At 42.7% G+C, this 22987-nt stretch overlaps 1 protein-coding gene across 1 annotated transcript in view; it reads right to left on the bottom strand.

Moving 5' to 3' along the window:
• LOC123748274 (deoxynucleoside triphosphate triphosphohydrolase SAMHD1) overlaps positions 1-22987 on the bottom strand; it is a 259172-nt gene that overhangs the window by 19935 nt on the left and 216250 nt on the right. Inside the window, exons 9-10 of the mRNA XM_069328220.1 lie at positions 17702-17909; positions 15420-15628 (exon numbers count right to left, since the gene is read on the bottom strand). Of these exons, the coding sequence (XP_069184321.1) occupies positions 15420-15628; positions 17702-17909 (417 nt within the window). The remainder of the gene's footprint in view (positions 1-15419; positions 15629-17701; positions 17910-22987) is intronic.

The raw sequence follows: 22987 nt of genomic DNA, 5'->3' as shown, positions 1-22987 counted from the left end.
TACTCATTCGGGCTATTACATTCCACACACTTAAATATGTTCTTTTCAATTTCAGTTTACAAAACCGTGAAGTGTCCTTACTGCTCACCTGCCTCTCTAGGAGGTCATCGTCGGAATGAAGCTTCTCATAAACGTAGGAATCATATATAAATGTACTTCGTATCTGTATTACATCCACTTGCAAGCAAACACAAGTATAATAATATTTTCCCATTGTGACGGTGTTCCCCCCCTTATATTTCTCCCACGCCTGCTGTAAGAGTCATGTCCACTTTACCCGAGCGTTCTCTACGTCGCAGGCAACAGTTTGATATATGTGGGAGAATGTAGTGTTCTCGATGTGCCGAGAAATTGATAAAAGAAGAGTATTTTGGCCTGTGGTTTAGGCCCTTTAGGAAGCCAATATGGCGCTGGCTCTTCTGTTTTGCCGCCAAAACTGTGTGCCGTCAGTGACACCAGATTGGTCACCGACAGCGACGTGGCACAGGGAGCCAATGAAAACCTCCCATGGCGAATATGACGTCGCGAAGGAAAGGGGGTCAGGTCATCACGCCACGCTGGCGCCATCAGTCTAAGACAGCACGTCAAGGAGGTCGGACGTGCGCTGGGGGGTCCTGTCAGTTGGACAGTTTACCCCGTCTCCGGAGGACTTACGCATCACCCGTGGTCTGCCATCACCTGTGGGGTCTTCCTTCGTTCATGTGTTGGACCAGAGAAGGAATTGACAGAATATTGAGCAACAAGTGCTCCAGGAACAGGTGTTGTGCAAGAGTGGAGTCTAGGCAGCGACGTATGCGACGGCTGATAGCTTCACAGTGATGACGTAGTGGCTGGGCCAATCCTCCGGAGGGAATCAGTCTGACACGACACGTCAAGGTGGGCGGATGTGTGAAGGTTGATCCTGTCAATCTGGCAGTAATACGCCACTCCCGTGGATCTTACGCGTCACCCGTAGTCTGCAAGTACGCCAGAGGTCTTCCTTCATTCCATGTGTGGACCGAAGAGGGAATTGACGGAATATTGAGCATCAAGTGCTCCAGGATCGGGTGCTCTGCAGGTGGAGTCTAGGCAGTATCGTCTGGGACGTCTGATAGCTTCACAGTGACGACGTAGTGGCTGGGCCAATCCACTGGGAAGCAGTGAAGAAGACACTAATCGGGAATCCAAACGACTGCAGCCGAGACGTAGGCAGGCAGCCGTAGCTGGGAGGAGAAGTTGACGGTCGGGAGACCGACTCCAACCCTACAAGAAGTCGAGGAGGAGCACGGACCTGCAGTGAAAAGGCACGGAGACGACGCGCTTATGGTGGGACGTTGATTGAGTTCCTGGAGGACACAACAGGGTGTGTGTGGGGGCGTTCCCTACACGAGGCAGGAGCCTGGACCAGGAGCTACAACTCAACTCTCACCGGAGGATAGGTGGAAGTAGGTGATTCTAGTTTCCCTCCCAATTCCCCTTTAGTCAGCTATATTATTTAGCCAGAGTATTTTGTATGTCGTGAGCAAGGCTCACCTATGTCACAGTAAGGCACCAGTGTGCAGAGTGGGACTATATAGAGTACTCACGAAATTTATTACTATTATTGGTGTGTGCAGGCACCCGGAGTAATTGATGAATTTACTGTGTTGATAATGTCTTTCATGAGACTTTAATATGATCAGTTATTGAGAGAGTATATATGTATAAATATGCCAGTATTTGGAGTTAGGCTATGTGCCCAGTAACTATGTTATTACCATTATTGATGTCTATGATTCATCCATATATATATATATATATATATATATATATATATATATATATATATATATATATATATATATATATATATATATATATATATTGGTGTATACTGGCAGCAGGTTTTCTTTCAAACATGTTTCATTGAATATGACCGCATATTCTGTATTTATTATTTTCTGGTTTAGGGCTTCTATCCCTCTAACTATTTTCTTAGCATCAGGGCTTAATTGAAATAGGAGTTCTCCAAAACTCATTTTCGTACTTTTAAGGTGAAGAAAAGAAGTGATTTACTATAGAGTGTATTACACTTATTTGTATAATTTGCACGACGTTTCGAACCTCCATGGTTCATTCTCAAGTGAACAGATCTTACAATACTAGTTGATTTTATACCCGCATTAGGTCAGGTGATAATACAATGAAGGTGAAAACATGGGGGGATACATAAGGGATAAACATAGGGGCTGCAGAAGGCTTATTGGCCCATACGAGGCATCTCCTATCTAAACACAAAGATTAATCCAGTGTAATTGGCCTGTTATGTTGGACATTGTCTTCTGTGTTGGCATCGATATGTTCTTGTCTTGTCCTTACTCTCATGGTGGGTAGAGTAAATAGTTCCGTGATTTGGGTGTTCATGGTAGGTCGCTCTATTCTTATGTGAATTGCCTCAAGAATTTGTAATCTTCTTGAATCTTGGGTTTTGTCTATTATGCAAGTATTCTTGTTCAACATTTCTCTTGTTAGAGTAATGTCATGGGCTTGTCTCATGTGATTCCTAGGGGGACCAGATTGAAGATGGCATGTCAAACGCCTCGTCAGCTTGGTCGACGTCATACCTATGTACTTACATTGAAGGTTACATCCTTCGTGGGGGCAAGTGTACATGTATACAACGCTTGACTGCTTGGACCGTTGGTATACACTGAAGGGCAGTGTATAATACCATGATAGTGAATTATTGCATCCATTAATATAGAAATGTTTGATTGAGCTCAAGATCAGTGCAGCGAAGTATTTACATGCTATTGTCGCGAATATTGTGTGTTCGAGCTTCTAGTGATCTTTGAGAATTTAAACAAAACAGGCGCATCACGCCCCAGGCAAGCAAGTACACGAACATTCGTGCGGTGGGAGCCGCCCAGCTGATTTTGACATTGACGTGAGGGGGAGCATTGCCAGCTTGGCGAGTTCATGATTATATGTGGGAACGAGCGACTTCCGCCTGAAACAGCCGTTTGCTTATTGATATAATCTTGTGATGTCTTTGAATGAGTTTTAAGTAAAATACAAAATACCTTGGTGTTTATATCATCCCCTCCATATTTCTTGTGGCTATATAATACCTGAAAGAGTGACAGAAATAAATACCTGCCTGATATCAGATCTATTGAGTGTGTCCTTGCCACTGCTACCACAATTCAACAAAACCACTGACGTGTTACTGGACACGGGTAACACCAGTTGGCGACCTTGTGGTTAGTAGTAGAGCCATGTGTCGGGGCGGGCACACAAGCTGTAGAGAGTACGAGCTGTGTTCCCACTTATTCTCGATCAGAGGCCGGTTGGGATTGACTGGGATACTCTCCTGGCATACAGTGGCGCCGCGAGGATAGAGTGAAGACCCGCAGGGTTACGGTGAGGACATTGAGTAGACTGTTACTCGCCCCTCTCTTAATGAGGTGAACCCCGACACCATTCACCCATGCTGAATATCATTTTGTTCCATTTCAAGTTATAATCCATACCTCGATCAACGGAGGGAACAGATAGACATCATCGAGTCTGTATCTCATCCGTCCCATACCCAGCTAAGGAGAGCAGATGTATCTCGCGGGCATCCCCCGCCCCTTCAACAAGGGGCGGCATTGCCGCCAGATGGAGGGCTATGAGACAATATCACGCCCAGTTAACACAACATTAAGGATTCATAGCCTCTCACCTGCTCAACCCCCACACCAGGACATAAGTAAGTTATTACTGTCTTATTTCAGCCTATTTCCTAAACATATTAATTCCCACTAGTCTGTCCCAGATATGGGACATTACCCATATCTGGCTCGCACCCCTCAGCTCACAGGGAGGGGAGGGGTCGTTCACGCACTCAATCCCCCGTTCCTCCCCCAGCCCCATACCCCAATCAGTCAGCGACTGCTGCTGCAGCAGCAGCAGTGGGAGAACACTACCGTTAACAACAGCATCACAGTCCGTGAGAATAGTCTTGACTCAGACGACAGCTCAGCTTACCTTGATCTTGACTCGTCAGCGTCTGACAATTCTGACTGGTTAGCACCATCTGGTGTAATAGCTGACCATGCAGTCTCACCCATTCATCTCGGAGGGGGTCTATCACCACCCCCCACCCCCCCCCCCCCCTAGCCCTCTCCCATCACCCCCACCAGCGCTCCCTCCCTCTCCCCCCCCCCCCACCTGCGCTAGAAATTCAACCTGCTGGATCGAATTGATAGCTATAATGGCGGCTATGTTCGGCTTTCATTCTCCATACCAGAGCATGTTAACACCTCCCCAGGACTCTATCTGAGAACATACAGTGAATTTTTCATTAATGAGATTTGATCTCTTTTCTCCCCACAACACCCATCACTCCTAATTTACCCAGACATCACTCTAATTGTGCGGAATTTAAATGTACAACAAGATGGCGAGGAGGAGAATCTTTTGGATCCTATAAATAACGACGGCTTTCCCATACGAGGTGAGGGGCGAACAATAACTCGAGAGGAAGTAGATACACTTATTGATTTTTGGGCGGACGAATTGACAGGGAAAATATCCCAATATCTGGAAGAGAGGGAGGGCTCCAATGTCTTGGTTGAGCGGCTCACCGGGTTTTACATTAACTGTGGTCAGATTGAACATCCAATAAGATTAGGCTCGCATGTAGACTATCCTGAAGGCTTGCGTGGAAAAAAATTGGTTTTCAATCCAGAGGGAGAGGCTGATATTTGCCTTATGCAATGTGTTGCTGCTTATAAATGTTTAGCTAAGGGGATGCATCTAGATAATATTCGTAAACGGTGTGGAGAAGCGAGATGGTGTCTCAGACACATTAAATGGCCAGCAGATGTCAATTCTGCAGTAACATTCGTGGATATTCACAAGGTAGAGAAAATTAATAAAGTCAGTATATTCATCTATTCACTAGAAAGAGATGAAAATGCTAGACGACAGCGACACTACATTACACTAGCTAGGAAGGGAAGAGGGGGATATACAGATGTCGTACCATTGCTGATGTTGGAAGCTCAACACTTAGTATTAATTAAGGATTTTAGCCAATATGTGTGCAATATTAACTCCCACCCCTAAAAGTTCCCTTCACACCACAGCTTTTGTCATTGTTGTTCGATATCACTCCCAGTTGATTGCATGCAGTCATGAAAGTACATGCAAAGTATATCAGACTCTCATATTTTACCCACCAAAGAGGAAGATTACTTTCCGTAACTCTGGGCGGGGATATGGTCCTAGTCACATGTGCTTTTATGACTTTGAGTGCATGTTAGATTGCCCAATCCCTAAGGGAATGATAGAATCACGTCACAAAACAGTGGCGTATGCGTACATCATCATTGACAGACAGATGAATATTGTTGAGAATGACACTTATTTGGGTAAAGATGCAGTCAATCACTTTATAACCACGCTAGAAGCGTCATGGGCTAGAATCAAGAAGGGGTTAGTATCCTATGAACTTCACATGTCCCAGCAACAGCAGGCGATATTTGAGACAAAAACAGCCTGTGAACTCTGTGATGAACCTTTTAACAGGGAAGATGTAATCAAAGTCCGGTATCACGACCACACAGTAAGATTCCACAATTATCAAGCAGCTTACTGTGATAGATGTAATTTACAGTGTGTAAATTCATACAAGTTCCTATACACTTTTTCTCACAACGCTTCCTATGATTTAGGAGTAATCGTAAACGAGATGAGAGATAGACCAGGGAGTGAAATAGATATATTAGCTAAGGATGGATTTAAATTTATGAAAGTTGATGTGAACAACTTAAGATTTTTGGATAGCTTAGCCCTTCTCAACGGCTCGCTAGGAAGAATAGCCAAGGATTATATTGATAGTGGGAAACCTACCACATTCACTTTGGCTATGTTAAAAGGTGTAAATAAAGCGGCCATCCCAAAACTGCTCAAGGGTAAACAATCATTCTGCTATGATTATTTATCCTCTATGTCTGTGATAGATGAACCACACCTTCCTTCTCGCGATAAGTTTTACAATACACTAAAAGACGAAGAGTTTGTAAAAAGATTACAAACAAGCCTTAGAAATTTTTGATTTGGCTAAATGTCGCAACATAGGGGAGTATCTACTCCTTTACCTCAAAGTTGACACAGGTTTGCTAGCTGATGTGTTCACAGTCTGGCGAGATACCATGCTTGCTCTCTACAAATTAGACATTTCCCACTACATTTCTTTACCCTCATTTGCTTGGGATGCATTCTTGCTTAAATCGAAAGTTGAACTTGATGCTGTGTCAGACCCATTGTTATATGATTTACTTCGTCGGAATCTCCGAGGCGGGTTCACCAGTGTGACGAGACAGTACACGAATGTGGAGAACCAGCATACAGGCTTAGATCTAAGGGAAGATAGTAGCTACATCATTTACCTCGATTTTAATAGCCTTTACGGGGCGTGTATGACTGAACTGCTTCCTTGTGGCGGGATTCGGAAACTGACACCCAATGAGCGTGACGTGCTGCTAGGCTTGGAGAATATCCCATGTGACGGGTCCAAGGGATATTGGGTGTTGTGTGATACACTGCAGGTCCGACCGGAGGTAGCTAGGTATACAGATGAACTGCCCCTAGTTCTTTCCCATACTTGCATTACCGAGGATCACATTTCACCCTACAGTAAGAATATTCTTACAGAAGAAAGTCGCGGTCTGCCTAAAAACAACACTAAATTAATTGCTTCTCACTTTCCTCAGAAAGACTACCTGGTTAGTCTGGACTTGTTACAGTTACTCATACGCGTTGGATTAGAAGTTGCTAAAGTTCACGACATCTACGAATTCCAGCAGGAGAGCTACCTTAAAGACGTCATTGAAACCATTGTTCGTGAACGTGCCAGTACCAAATGTGCGATAAAAAAAAAAGACTTTCAAACTCGTATCAAACTCTATATATGGAAAGAGTCTCACAGATGTATCTAAATATGGGAACAAACACTATTTGGTCACAGATCGTAGACATTTCCTGAAACATGCTCGAAACCCGTTCTTCAAGTGGAGTCTTTTGTTAAGTAAGGATCGTGTGATATGTACTATCAAGCAGAAGTCTCTCCTAGTCAACACTCCTACGTATCTGGGTTATCATATACTTCAAATTGCTAAGAGGCGTCTCTATGAGTTCTGGTATGATGTTGTCAAACCTGCGTATGGCGATAAAGCGAGTCTGTTATATACAGACACAGACTCTTTTATCAGTCTCTGTGGTGTAGTGGTAAGACACTCGCCTAGCGTTCCGCGAGCGCTATGTCATGGGTTCGTATCCTGGCCGGGGAGGATTTACTGGGCGCAATTCCTAAACTGTAGCCTCTGTTTAACGCAACAGTAAAATGTGTACTTGGATGAAAAAACGATTCTTCGCGGCGGGGATCGTATTCCAGGGACCTGCCCGAAACGCTACGCGTACTAGTGGCTGTACGAGAATGTAACAACTCTTGTATATATCTCAAAAAAAAAAAAAAAAAAAAAAAAAATCATTAAACTGGACTGTCAGGATGTGTTTGAAGAGTTGAATAAGTCTCCTCTCTTCGACTGTATGGATTTTAGTAATTTTAATGACACACATCCATCCTCCTCTAAAGCGCGAGAAGGTGAACTAGGATTGCTCAAGTCTGAAACAGGCTCTAAGATTATTAACCAGTTAATTGCTCTCAGACCTAAAACATATTCGTTCACCATGCATGATGGGGAACACACTTGTAAGTGTAAGGACGTACCATACCACTTACAAGAGAAACTCTCACACGACTTGTTTCAGCACACTCTTGAAACAAACAGTTCAATCAGGTATGTGTCAAGATCTATACGCAACGTGCAAGGAAAGATTTGTACATGTCACAGTACCTGCAGAGGTTTGTCAGCATTGGACGATAAACGTTATATTTTAAGCCCCACACAGTCCCTAGCGTATGGTCATCCTGATATTCCCAATAACAATGATGATGAGATGGATGAAGAAGTGGGAGAGGAGGAGATGGAAGAATTGTTTATGGAGGAGGAAGTGGAAGTAGAGCAAGCACAGAGACTCTACCCAATATTCCGCCCCTGGAGCAAACGCGATGCTACAGCTCAGAAACTATTCAACCCTCGCTAGATTTTATGTTGTACAATTGTTAGTTAGTATTAAGGTGGATGCCTCATATGACTAGAACTATTTATACTAAATGAATAGGATGTTTAATATTATTGTTTGTGAACTGTAAGAACTATGATTAGTTTTAAAAATGTTGTTGCTGTACATAAAATATGTGAATAAACACCTGTAAATGACTATGTTTGTATAAATACCACCTCATTTCCTTAGTTTTTAGTAGTCTTAACGAAGCATTAATCATGGACAGTTCCTATGATATAATCCATGAGGAACATCTAGATATTTTCAGAGAACCATCTCGTGTTATTATTGCTGGTTATTCAAACAGCGGAAAATCCTACTTGTGCAGTAAACTTGTAAGGAAGTATCAGCACAAGTTCTCAATAATTATATGCGGAGGAGGTTACTCTGAATTACGATCAGATCCACAAATTAAAGGGAAGCTGATCGAGCATTCAACCATTATTGATCCTGTGGAAGAGGGAGTGGATAATGACTCACATATCTTAGTAATCTATGATGACCTTTTTACAGAGTCTGCGAATTAAAAAATCGTATCAGACATGTTTACTAGGGGCAGACATTTCACGGTTTCCGTCATATTCATTACTCAAAATATATTTTTTCCTGGTAAATATTCGAGGAATATTAGTTTAAATGCTTCTCATTTCATATTGGTTAAATCACGAGACCTGTCACAAATTGAAACACTCGGACGACAAATATTTGGGAAAATGGATTCAAAGAAATTTGTAGAGTTATATAAGCAAGTTATTGGCCAACCCTACGGCTATTTGCTAGTAGATCTGGGGTCGAACACTCCATCTACTATAACATTACGCGGTAATATTGTTCACGAACCGCCCTATGGGATAGTTTACCAATGGTGAGCAAGAAAGATGTACTGGAACGAGTATATAATGACCCCTCATCTAGCGGGGGGCTTGGAGGGGTACAGAGGTTGTATAAGGCCGCCAAATTAATTAACTCTAGTATAACTCTAGCCGATGTAAAGGACTATCTGAAAAGCTCTGACTCCTATACGTTGCATTATTTACAACCACATAAATTCCCTCGGCGTCGGGTGTTAAGCCCTAAACAACGACTATTTCAAGCTATAGACTTGGCCGAGATGAGTTTATTGGACAAACATAATGACGGAGTGAAATATTTACTCGTATGTGTAGATATTTTCTCCAGGTACGCCCAAATAGTACCCTTACGCGTCAAGGACGGGAAAAGTACCAGTAAAGCTCTGGCTTTAATTCTAGATTCATCTCATTCTCAGGGAGTGCGCAAAATTAATTCTGATCGAGGTGGAGAATTTTATAACGCCACTATGAAAAAAAAGCTGGCAGCAAGGAAAGTACAGTTATATAGTGTATTTTCTCAGGAGGCTAAAGCTTCAATCGCTGAGCGGTTCATACGTACTTTAAAAGGTAAACTTTACAAGTTTATGACGGCGCACAACACTTTAAAATACATGCAGGCTCTACCAGATATTGTGAAAACATATAATTTAACCCCTCACAGAGGATTGAAGGGGAAGACACCCACAGAGGTGCACGCTCTATCCTCGCCCAGCGAACACGCCAAACAATTTGATTTAATGTATAAAAGCCCGAGCAAATCAAAGAGAACTGTCATTCCTCGATTGAGTGTTGGTGATACAGTACGCATCACTCTATCTGATCACATTTCCAAGTTTAAGAAAGGGTTTAAGCAGCAGAACACCCGAGAGATATTTACAGTTACACGTATTGATCGGAGACAACACATCCCTTTATACTTTCTAAAAGATCTGAATGGGGAAGAAAATGATGGTGGCTTCTATAAAGAAGAATTAACACCCACACATTTGCCTCAAACCTTTAATATTGAAAAGGTAGTGGGCCAATGCAGAGTCTCTGGCAAACTTCAGTTTAAAGTTAGGTACGCAGGTTATGATCGATCATTCGATCAATGGATTGATGCTGCTGAGATATTACATTTATAATGAAGAAGCCCTTAGTTTATAAATACAAGGAATTGATCCAACTATTATCAAAACTTCAGTATTCCTCGAGAAAACAGTTGATTGAAAAATTGAAGAAACCACATATAAATTGTTTATCAGAAATTTTTAATAACTTTTTAAAACAAAAATTGCCCGTGCCTGACAAGGTCGTTAAAAAGTTGAAAAAATATAAATTGCTTATTCGGTCACTAGCCTGTAAGAAACCTTCTGTGTCAACTAAGAAACAGATATTAACCAGCAAACGAGGAGGCAGTATTTTATCCATTATTTTGCCGATTGCGGCTAGTTTAATTACACGGTTGTTCAGTAAGTAAAATGAAAGCCTTTTATCTCGTACCGCGTAAAATATTGGACAACCGGAAAGCTGCACACAGCCCTGCTTACCCCACTGTGAAAGCTGCTGCTCGTCATCTTACTGTCAAACCACCTCCTCCTCCTCAGTTGCATACCAACCCTTCCATAAAACATTTAATAGATTTGAAATTGAAAGTGCGAGATCATGAATATGCAAGATCCTTGCTAAACCATTATGATGCTACTGGAATCGTTCGTTGGGATCTGAATGGAAATGTATTGGCTCCAGTAACTGGCATACATATAATTAACGACATTATACATAAAATGACTGTGCTTAAATATATTTTTTTACCGGATAAATTGCCCATTGCTCAACTGTTTTTCACACTAACTTCTACACCACGAGATTTATTCCGTAATACCACGGCAAGCAGTCAAGTGTATGAGGCTCCATCTGTTAAGAGAAAGGCAACTGCAAAGATTGATCCTCACAGTAAAAGGAATGCTTCCTGGATCGTATATTAACAGGTAGTGTATATAAATGTGTATGTAATGTGTAACTAGCTTTACTCTGCAAAAAGCAGTCTAAGGAGACAGAGCGATGGACACTCACGTGATATACGCCACCAGCGTATCAGATACGCATTTATTCCCCAATAACATCCCCGCATCTTTCCAAAATCGATTGTTTAACCAGCTAGAATTAGATCCCAGGAGGAGTTATGAAATGTGTCTACAAAAATTACTCCTCCCCACTTCCCATTACGTTATTAAGCGTGATAATCCTGAGGCATATATACGTGTAGGCGTTACGTATGAGAAAGTGGGCGAGGGGAGATACATGCATTCAAAGCATTTATTATCATCTGATGTTTTAGCCGGAACTATAAAAGAAATTAATACCATGATTAATACAGAAATAGAGGCCATATTTTCAAGTAATGCTAAACTGAGTTTTTTTTTAAAGGCATTAAAACAATTTTCAGCTAAATATGGAACGCATTTTATTAAATATGATTCTTCCTCCAATCGGAACAAGTTCACTACTGTGATTAGTGAGGAGAATATTAGCTCTGCAACGGGGCATAAAAACATCAGTAGAGTTACATTATCATTTGGAACCGCTTTTGGGAAAGTGTTGGGCTTAGTTCCAGAAATAGAATATGACATATTCACAAAACGGCAGTATGCCTCGAGTGTAGTTAACACATGTCTATTCCCGCCAATGCCTAGAGGAGGAGTTGATATTCTGTGTGTTTATTGCGATAAAATCTCTTCTACTAGATATGGAAACCAGTCTGTAAATATTTTGAATGTAATCTCCCTAATTGGAAGTGATAACAGCAACAATAAAAAACTATATGTGCGTCTTAACACCAACATGATAGACGGCGTCAGCATCACTATTAGGGATCAAGATGGTAACCCAATACATTTTGATGAACGTGGGTGCACCATAGCAGTCTTGCATGTACGCCCCGTTGCAGGAGGTATATAACACCAACGCTTTCCCGCCACTCCTCATTCATCTGAAACAAGCGGAGAAATGCGTGTCCACTTTATTCCCCCCTCTGTTGAGGAATTATACATTCTGTTAACCCCTCCTAGAGGTGGCGGGACTGATGATATACGGATTTTCAACAACAGTAGACGTTATACGCGTGGAGGAGGAATATTTTCCATTTTAAGCGGAATAGCGCGTGGAGCAGCGCCCTTTATCATGAGAACACTGGCCCCGGCTGCGCTTAGCTTGGGGCAGAACGTACTAGACGACATTAATAATGACAAACAAACTTTCAAACAATCTCTTAAGAAACGCGGAGTCTAAACATTGAAAGGAGTGGGGAAGCAAATGATAGGCGGAAGAGTGCAGAAAAAGAATAAACAAACAAAAAAATTAGTAAACATCAAACGTTTTACTAAAGCGAAATATAATGATGTGTTGTCATAACTTCTTCTCACTCGGCTGGTGTTGTCTAAAGCGCGAACATGGCCGGATATAACGCTCTTGGCCTCCAGGTGCCATTAGAACATTATACAGCTGCTGTTAGTGAAGCCTTTCCTAAAGTATTTTCCCCTCGATTGGTAGAATCAACAATTGTAAGCAGACAAACGGTGGATGTATTACCTGTGAATTCTGGGGACAATAATACGTTTACAGACACCTATCTGGAATTCATCATCAAGGGGGTGAATGGCCAACTGGTGGATTTATCATCTATAGCTTTAGAGTTGTCTATTGATCAAACCGAAGAAGATGGAACAACGCCTTTAGGAGATGCTAAAAACGTTTCGTTGGTGAATGGATTATCGCAAACTCTATTCAAATCCGCTATTGTGTATTTAAACGAAACAGTAGTTGAAACCAGCTCATTATTCTCATTCTGGTCATACGTAAAGTTATTATCTATGATTTCTGGGTGTAAGGCTAACCGCTACGATAAACTATCACAGTTTTTTAACCGTGTCGATCCTGGTAAAATTGAAGCTGGTTATTTCACTAACGCCTCGGCTGGGGAGAAGCAACGGATGACTGATATGAAAACGAGTGGCGTGAATACTTGTTTTAAACTAATGTTGGATGTCACATCAGTTAGTGAATATGTTTTGGATAATGTGGACATCAGGGTGCGGCTCGAACTTCAACCTGATAAGTGGCTTATACTCAGCGATAATGAACACGCTAATTTTAAATACAATATCAAGTCTACACGTCTATGGGTGGATCTGGTATTGCCATACCCCGAAGGATTAGTAGCCGTTAATAAAGCCATGGTGCACAACAACTCTCCTATTACGTATACTTTTAATAAAACTTTATACAAAACATATATATTGGGCACAGGTCAGCGCTCGATAACAATGGACCAACCGTGGGGGACTGTTATACCAGAACATTTATATATGATCATCCTTGATATGGAGGCTGTGTCGGGTGCATATAATCGCAACCCGCTTTATCTGGAAAACTGTGAGCTTAGTAAAGTATTAATATCGCAGAATAGCACTAATATTGTCAATATTGGGTGCGACTTTCCTCATAACTGCGCCAAGTTGTATTACACTGAATTACAAGCCTTAAGCTTCGATAAGGACAATATATTGTCTTATGATACATATGTGAATGGTGGAACCATACTGGCCTTTAATTTACAACCTGAGGATATAGATGACACCATCCAGATTGAAAAAAGTGGTAATCTGCGGATTGCTTTGGAATTTAAACGTGGTGTGGCTAGAAATAAAGTCATTCTAGTTTATGGGTCTACAACAGGAGTGATCAGCATTAACGCAGATCGTCGCGTTATTTGCGGTACGCGAGGATAAATATTAATATGAATTAAACAGTTCACCCCAACAGGTCTCTCCCACCACTGCGAATCCGCAGTGGTGGGAGAGACCTGTTGGGGTGAACATCTCCCAGACCTCTCTGAAGACATTGAAAAACGATTAAGGCAAATGGACCACATCCGCAAGAGGCTGCTCTCTCATACCCCCCTCAACGCTTCCGGCCTCCTGTAGGGGGAACTAATGGACGTTATTGATATCCTCTCAGGTATGGGGGCTCCCCCCCTCCCTTCACAACATAACCTACATACTCCTCCTCCTCCTCCCTACATGACTGCATACCATCCACATAGCTTCCATCCCCTACCCAACATGACACTCTCAAGCGATGCCTGGCCGGACGCCACGCGTCATAACATCCGGGGAAACCTTTGAGATGATGTACACATGCCCACATACTTATCCTCCCCTCCCCTGTTACCTACATGACTCACAAAGTCCTCCTGACGGTACCCATCCCTTACATTTTACCCCTGCGACCCAAAACGTCCCCCACGACGCAACCCGTCCCATTCTACGGACTCCCACACCACTTTTGACTATGACCGAGTTCAATCCCCGAGGTTCTCCTCAGGTTTGGGACGGTTCTAGTCTCAATTTACGCTACTGGTGTCGTGTAGTGAGAGAGGACACTTCTCGTGAGTGAGGCGGGTGAGAGACACACACACCTTAACTATTGTTTCTACTTTGTTTGCAGTCATAATGCTTGATATTGCTTGTTGGATAAAATGGTTGTTAGCAATACATTCTGAAGGCTCCAAATATCTATGTTTTTTATTTCATAAATGTAACTTTAATACTTACGAAAATACAATGTACAACAACGCTTTTCACCATGTCATGGTATAGTAGGTTAGAGCGTTTGCCTGAGAGTACCCAGTACATAGGTTTTAATCCTCCTCATTGTTCTTACTGATTTTATCATTGATACTTCATGTTACTATGATTTTTTGTCCATTTGAAGAGAAGCATTGGAAGTAGAATTCCTAGACTACGAGAAAAACATATTAAGGAGCCACCACAAGAAAACAATACCTTAGACTTGGTGTTAATAACAGGGACACACAAACGTATCACATTGAAACCGAGAGTGAACTAGGGAAGACTGATTAAAGTCCTATGGTTAATTGGTTACCCCGTTTTTGGTTATTTTTGTTCGACCTAATCAATTTGCATTGAATACTACATTTTGAGGTTTATTAAGTTTATTCTATTAAAGTCACCAATAATACAAATATTGTTATACCTAGAGGCTAGAGGTATTTCCTCCTACATATTATTTCCTTCAATTCTCTCGGAGGTTGGTGGCCTGTATATAACTCCTATTATTAAGCATAGAGTGCTAAGTTCTATTTGATATATGGTAACATATAAATGAATGACAATATTTTTTGATGATCTGATGGCAATTCGAATTACTTTATATGTATTTTCGAGCAGGGGAGGGGGAAATATTCTTTAGTTCATCAGTACATTTAAAATCGGCTTCATGATAGAAAGTTGAAAATTACCCAAAAAAGGGAAGCTGTTACTTTTATGTATTGGTAAATTGAACAAACTTGTGATCATCTTTTAATGATAGCTATAAATATTGCAACTTAAATTTTTCGTATGTAAGCTCAGTAAAACAATAATATCTAACCAGTTTGGCAGCATGTTGGACAGATCTTCAAGCTTTATTTGTTTAGCTTTCGGCTCTTCAGCTCCAGACTTGTTGTAGAACCACTGCTTCTCTAAGAATTTGGGGAATTCTATACCGTAGTTGACTTCAGACCACAACACGTCCCACTGACCACCTTTGTCATCATTTTCTTTCTTGTAAAACTCTTTCAATTCCTCCTTTTTCCGTTTCTGAAAAGTACAAAACATAACTATAACACCACACGCACATACACAGATCCTCCTAATGGCTCCTACTGATTTTCTCATTGATACATCACTTTAATGTGATTTCATTGCATTTGACGACCATAAGCATGGGTCATGGAGGCACTGTGTGAAACCTGGTACAGGATGAACATAGGCAGGTCGCTGTCACCAGAATTCAAAAGGGAACAGCGTGCCAGGGTCACATTCATCCCCCACGACGATTTTTGCCATGGCCCGCCAGTTCATAACTAAATAAAAAAAAAAATACTTTTCAAACCAATTTTTTTCTCATAGTAATATGCATCATTTTTCACTGAACTCTGGAAACGTGACAGAAATTTCCTGTTTTCAATAGTTTGCCATACTCCCATAAAACAGGCGATTCCTTCACAGCGTCAGGTAAGGGGTAACTTAAGTAGTAAATAAGGGGTAACTATACTTTTTTTTAGTACTTCACACCACTAAGCTCATCTCATTGGTGACCACCCACACATTAGACAGAGACAGATAGTCATAGACCGAGACAGACAAAGACTAAGATAGAGACAAAAACAGAGGCAGACAGGAGATAGGTGGATGAATAGATCGATCGATAGTGGTATAGACAAATAGATGAGCAGATGAATGGATGTATGGATAGATGGGTCCAATAGATGGATGAATTTGACATATGGCAACACATAAATGAATGTTAACTATATTTAACATTACCTTACCTTATCTTGCGTTACTTCCAGGGGTCAAGGGCCCCCATAGCCCAGTCTCTACCCAGTGTTACGGAGTTCAGCCTGTATGCCTCTATTCCCGCAAATAAGAGTCATATTTCCCTATCTGTACACATATGAAAGAAGGTTTAGTTGATTTTGGTGATTCTTGAAAGGAAGCAAGATGCTACATTTGAAAGAAATTTTGGTTTCAGTTAATGAGGATGAGGCTAGGAGGCATCTTCTCCATTTTAAGATGGCAGTGCGAGCCGAGAGAGAGGTGAGTTTCCGCTCGGAGGCAAGACCCCCACTGCATGCTGTTACGTCTCGTCCACACAACTCTTTGAACTACAGGGGCAATTATTGACTTTGTCTAGGGGTACCTTACCTTGAGGTTACCTTGAGGTGATTTCGGGGCTCAGCGACCCCGCTGCCCGGTCGTCAACCAGGCCTCCTCGTTGCTGGACTGGTCAACCAGGCTGTTGGACGCGGCTGCTCGCAGCCTGGCGTATGAGTCACAGCCTGGTTGATCAGGTATCCTTTGGAGGTGTTTGTCAAGTTCTCTCTTGAACTTGACAAACACCTGTGAGGGGCCGACCAGTTATGCCCCTATGTGTAGTGGAAGCGTGTTTAACAGTCTCGGGCCCATGATGTTGATAGAGTTCTCTCTCAGAGTACCTGTTGCACCTCTGCTCTTCAACGGGGGTATTCTGCACATCCTGCCATTCCTCTTGGTCTCATGTGCTTTTATTTCTGTGTTTACACAATTGTGTAATGAAGTAAGGGCGAAGAGGTAGAACGGCCTATTGACATAGCTCGAGTGCATGGGAGAATTGTGTAAAATCCTGGTTTGTGTCTCGGAGAGGCTGCAGGATCCAAGTAAGTTCAGTAGAATTTCTGGTTGCAATTCTTATACCATGTCGTAGCTCAGTCGATTAAGGCAGCGTCTGGGATGCTCTCGGACGTAGGTACCAATCCTCGCCACGGCCCTTGTAGATTTGTTCATTTGATGCATCACACAATTGTGATGTCTGTGTGTTATCAATCAACTAATTTCATTGGATCTGATATACTGGATGATATCTTACTCATTTATCCGAAATTTACTTGTCCATATTAAAGAAAGAAGATTTCTTTTGTTTAGCTGCATCTCTTATGAATCCATCCGTGCCTTGTGTGGTTGCATTTCAAATTCGTAAATTGAAACATGTATAATATCTGATATAATCGACTGTAATTTAATAATATATATTTATGCTTCACTCTACAATTTAGACCAAATATTTTGAGTATGATCCACTGGCCTGTGAGGCAGTGAATATAACCAACAATTCATTATAATAAGACCAACCTTGGATTCATGATTTGAAAATGGAGCCGCAGGAAGGAGTTTGTTAGCAACTACTTTGTAAAGTTTTCTTGTCTGGATCCGACCTAATATCCTTCTTGAGTCCTCCAGCTCTGGGTTCTTACTCCTGAGGATCTCGTTGAACAGGTCGTCGGTCAGATGAATGAATAGTTCCCTGTTGTTATGTATTTCGCTCAGCTTGACGGCAGTTCTAGGTATGAGACGAGAGAGGCTCAGTTATTAAAGGCTGTCTGCATCATCTTTTTTTTTTTTTTTTTTTTTTTTTTGAGATATATACAAGAGTTGTTACATTCTTGTACAGCCACTAGTACGCGTAGCGTTTCGGGCAAGTCCTTAATCCTATGGTCCCTGGAATACGATCCCCTGCCGCGAAGAATCGTTTTTTCATCCAAGTACACATTTTACTGTTGCGTTAAACAGAGGCTACAGTTAAGGAATTGCGCCCAGTAAATCCTCCCCGGCCAGGATACGAACCCATGACATAGCGCTCGCGGAACGCCAGGCGAGTGTCTTACCACTTCACCACGGAGACTGCAAGTAGGCGAGGCGAGTATGACACGACGCCGACAAACACAACCTTGCCACACTTTTCCAGCCATATCCAATTAACAGAATTACAAAAAAACGCATATAAGAAATGTCTAAAGTGCGCTTTTAACGTTAATGACTCGACCATTAACAGACACTGACCAGACTCTTCCCATAAAAGTAAAGAGAAACAGTTGAGAAATCTTCTAAATACGTACACACACACACACATACTCACACACACTCACACACAGTTAGTGTGAGAAGAGCTGCTGAGAAAAGGTATGAAAATGATATGGCTAATAAACCCAAGACCGAACCAGAGCTACTACACAGTCACATCAAGAGGAAGACAGCAGTGAAGGAACACGTGATGAAACTTAGGGTGGGCGAGGACAGGTACACAGAGAATGACAAAGAGGTGTGTGAAGAACTCAACAAAAGGTTCCAGGAGGTCTTTACAATAGAACAGGGAGAAGTCACGGCGCTAGGAGAGGTGGCAACAAACCAAGTGACCTTGGAAAGGTTCGAAATTACAAGAGATGAGGTCAAGAAGCACCTATTGGAGCTGGATGTGAGAAAAGCTGTTGGGCCGGATGGAATCTCACCATGGGTATTGAAAGAGTGTGCAGGAGCACTTTGCTTGCCACTCTCCATAGTGTATAGTAGATCACTGGAAACAGGAGATCTACCAGAAGTATGGAAGACTGCTAATATAGTACCAATATTTAAAAAGGGTGACAGACAAGAGGCACTGAACTACAGGCCAGTATCCTTAACTTGTATACCATGCAAGGTGATGAAGAAGATTGTGAGAAAAAACCTAGTAACACATCTAGAGAGAAGAGACTTCGTGACAACCCATCAACATGGGTTCAGGGAGGGTAAATCTTGCCTTACAGGCTTGATACAATTCTATGATCAGGTGACAAAGATTAAGCAAGAAAGAGAAGGATGGGTGGACTGCATTTTTTTGGACTGTCGGAAAGCCTTTGACACAGTACCCCATAAAAGGTTGATGCATAAGCTGGAGAAACAGGCAGGAGTAACTGGTAGGGCGCTCCAGTGGATAAGGGAGTACCTAAGCAATAGGAAGCAGAGATTTATAATGAGGGGTGAGACCTCAGAATGGCGTGAAGTCACCAGTGGAGTCCCACAGGGCTCTGTGCTTGGACCTATCCTGTTTCTGATATACGTAAATGATCTCCCAGAGGGTATAGACTCATTCCTCTCAATGTTTGCTGAGGACGCCAAAATTATGAGAAGGATTAAGACAGAGGAGGACAGGTTGAGGCTTCAAGAAGACCTGGACAAGCTGCAGGAATGGTCGAACAAATGGATGTTAGAGTTTAACCCAAGCAAATGTAATGTAATGAAGATAGGGGTAGGAAGCAGGAGACCAGATACAAGGTATCACTTGGGAGATGAAATACTTCAAGAGTCAGAGAGAGAGAAAGACCTGGGGGGTTGATATCACGCCAGATCTGTCCCCTGAAGCTCATATCAAGAGGATAACATCAGCAGCATATGCCAGGTTGGCTAACATAAGAACGGCCTTTAGAAACTTGTGTAAGGAATCTTTCAGAACATTAGATACCACATATGTCAGACCAATCCTGGAGTATGCGGTTCCAGCATGGAGTCCATATCTAGTCAAGCATAAGACTAAACTGGAAAAGGTTCAAAGGTTTGCCACCAGACTAGCACCCGAGCTGAGAGGTATGAGTAACGTGGAGAGACTACGGGAATTGAACCTCACTTCATTGGAAGACAGAAGAGTTAGGGGGGACATGATCACCACATTCAAGATTCTCAAGGGAATCGACAGGGTTGATAAAGACAGGCAGTTTAACACAAGGGGCACACGCACTAGGGGGCACAGGTGGAAACTGAGTGCCCAAATGAGCCACAGAGATATTAGAAAGAACTTTTTTAGTGTCAGAGTGGTTGACAAATGGAATGCATTAGGAAGTGATGTGGTGGAGGCTGACTCCATACACAGTTTCATGTGTAGATATGATAGAGCCCAATAGGCTCAGGAACCTGTACACCTGTTGATTGACAGTTGAGAGGCGGGACCAAAGTGCCAGAGCTCAACCCCCGCAAGCACAACTAGGTGAGTACACACACACACACACACACACACACACACACACACACACACACACACACACACACACACACACACACACACACACACACACACACACACACACACACACAGGCCAGTGTCAACTGGCCAGTGTCAACAAGCAACTTTTTAACCCAGCATGTCGGAGAACCCACAAGGATGAGAGGCAATGACGAACCAGCGAGACTCGACCTAGTCTTCACTCTGAACGACTCCGACATAAGAGAAATCGGTTTTGAGGACCCAGTAGGAATGAGCGACCACAGTGTACTGGTGTTTGAGTACTTGATTGAAGAAGGGTTATTGAACTCGAGGAGGGATACCGAAACCAAAAGGTTAGCATACCGAAAGGGAAACTATGAGGGGATAAGAAAATTCCTAACAGATATAGCATGGGAAACAGAGCTCAGGGGAAAGACGGCCCAAGATATGATGGATTACATCACGCAGAAGTGCAAGGACGCAGCAAACAAGTTTGTCCCAGTCCAAAAGGAAAACAGAGAAATGAAGATGAGAAACCCATGGTTTAATCAGAGATGTAGGCTAGCTAAGCAGCAAAGTAAAAGGGCATGGAGAAACTATAGGAATAACAGGACACTGGAGAGCAGAGAAAGATACCAGAATGCCAGGAATGAATATGTCAGGATGAGAAGAGAGGCAGAAAGACAATACGAAAATGACATCGCAAGCAAGGCAAAGACTCAGCCTAAATTGTTGCATAGCCACATTAGGAGAAAAACAACAGTAAAGGAACAGGTTATGAGATTAAGGATAGGGGCGGAAGGATTCACTACAAATGACAAGGAAGTGTGTGAGGAATTGAATAAGAAATTCCAGGAGGTCTTCACCTTAGAGCAAGGAGAAATTCCAGAGGTAAGTGAGGGAATAGCTAACCAGGAACCACTGGAAGAGTTTGAGATTACCAGTGGGGAAGTAAGGAAGTGTTTACTAGAGTTGGACGTGACGAAGGCTATAGGCCCAGATGGAATCTCCCCTTGGGTTCTAAAGGAAGGAGCAAGAGAACTGTGCCTACCACTCTCCATAGTGTATAACAAATCACTGGCAACAGGGGAACTGCCAGATATTTGGAAAGCAGCTAACGTAGTCCCGATATACAAGAAAGGGGATAGACAGGAGGCACTGAACTACAGGCCAGTGTCCCTAACCTGCATACCATGCAAGCTGATGGAGAAGATTGTGCGAAAAAAACTAGTGGAGCATCTGGAGCGAAGGAACTTTGTAACACAGCATCAACATGGGTTCAGGGATGGCAGGTCCTGCCTCACAGGGTTACTTCAATTCTACGACCAGGCAACAAAAATAAGGCAAGAAAGAGAAGGGTGGGCAGACTGCATATTTTTGGATTGTCAGAAAGCCTTTGATACAGTGCCACACAAGAGGCTAGTGCGAAAGTTGGAGATGCAGGCTGGAGTGAGAGGGAAGGTACTCCGGTGGATAGAGGAGTACCTAAGCAACAGGAGACAACGAGTCTGTGTGAGGGGTGAGGTCTCAGATTGGCGAGACCTCACAAGTGGAGTCCCGCAGGGGTCAGTCCTTGGACCTATACTGTTTCTGGTATATGTAAATGATCTCGCAGAGGGTATAGATTCGTTCCTCTCAATGTTTGCCGACGATGCAAAAATTATGAGGAGGATTGAAACAGAGGATGATAGTAGGAGGCTACAAGATGACCTGGATAGACTGAGTGAATGGTCCAACAAATGGCTGTTGAAGTTCAACCCGAGTAAATGCAAAGTAATGAAACTAGGCAGTGGAAACAGGAGGCCAGGCACAGGATACAGAATAGGAGATGAAGTACTTAATGAAACAGACAGAGAGAAAGATCTAGGAGTTGATATCACACCAAACCTGTCTCCTGAAGCCCACATAAAGAGAATAACGTCTGCGGCATATGCGAGGCTGGCTAACATCAGAACGGCGTTCAGGAACCTGTGTAAGGAATCATTCAGAATCTTGTACACCACATATGTAAGACCAATCCTGGAGTATGCGGCCCCAGCATGGAGCCCGTACCTTGACAAGCACAAGACGAGGCTGGAAAAAGTCCAAAGGTATGCTACTAGACTAGTCCCAGAACTAAGAGGCATGAGTTATGAGGAAAGGCTGCGGGAAATGCACCTTACGACACTGGAAGACAGAAGAGTAAGGGGGGACATGATCACAACCTACAAAATCCTCAGGGGAATCGACCGGGTAAACAAGGATGAACTATTCAACACTGGTGGGACGCGAACAAGGGGACACAGGTGGAAGCTGAATACCCAAATGAGCCACAGAGACGTTAGAAAGAACTTTTTCAGTGTCAGAGTAGTTAGTAAATGGAATGAATTAGGAAGTGATGTGGTGGAGGCTGACTCCATACACAGTTTCAAATGTAGATATGATAGAGCCCAATAGGCTCAGGAATCTGTACACCAGTTGATTGACGGTTGAGAGGCGGGACCAAAGGGCCAGAGCTCAACCCCCGCAAGCACAATTAGGTGAGTACAATTAGGTGAGTACACACACACACACACACACTCACACACACACACACACACACACACACACACACACACACACACACACACACACACACACACACACAC

This window comes from Procambarus clarkii, chromosome 21 (assembly GCF_040958095.1).
Source record: "Procambarus clarkii isolate CNS0578487 chromosome 21, FALCON_Pclarkii_2.0, whole genome shotgun sequence".
Classification (NCBI taxonomy): domain Eukaryota; kingdom Metazoa; phylum Arthropoda; class Malacostraca; order Decapoda; family Cambaridae; genus Procambarus; species Procambarus clarkii.
This window is presented reverse-complemented; position numbering and strand designations above follow the sequence as displayed.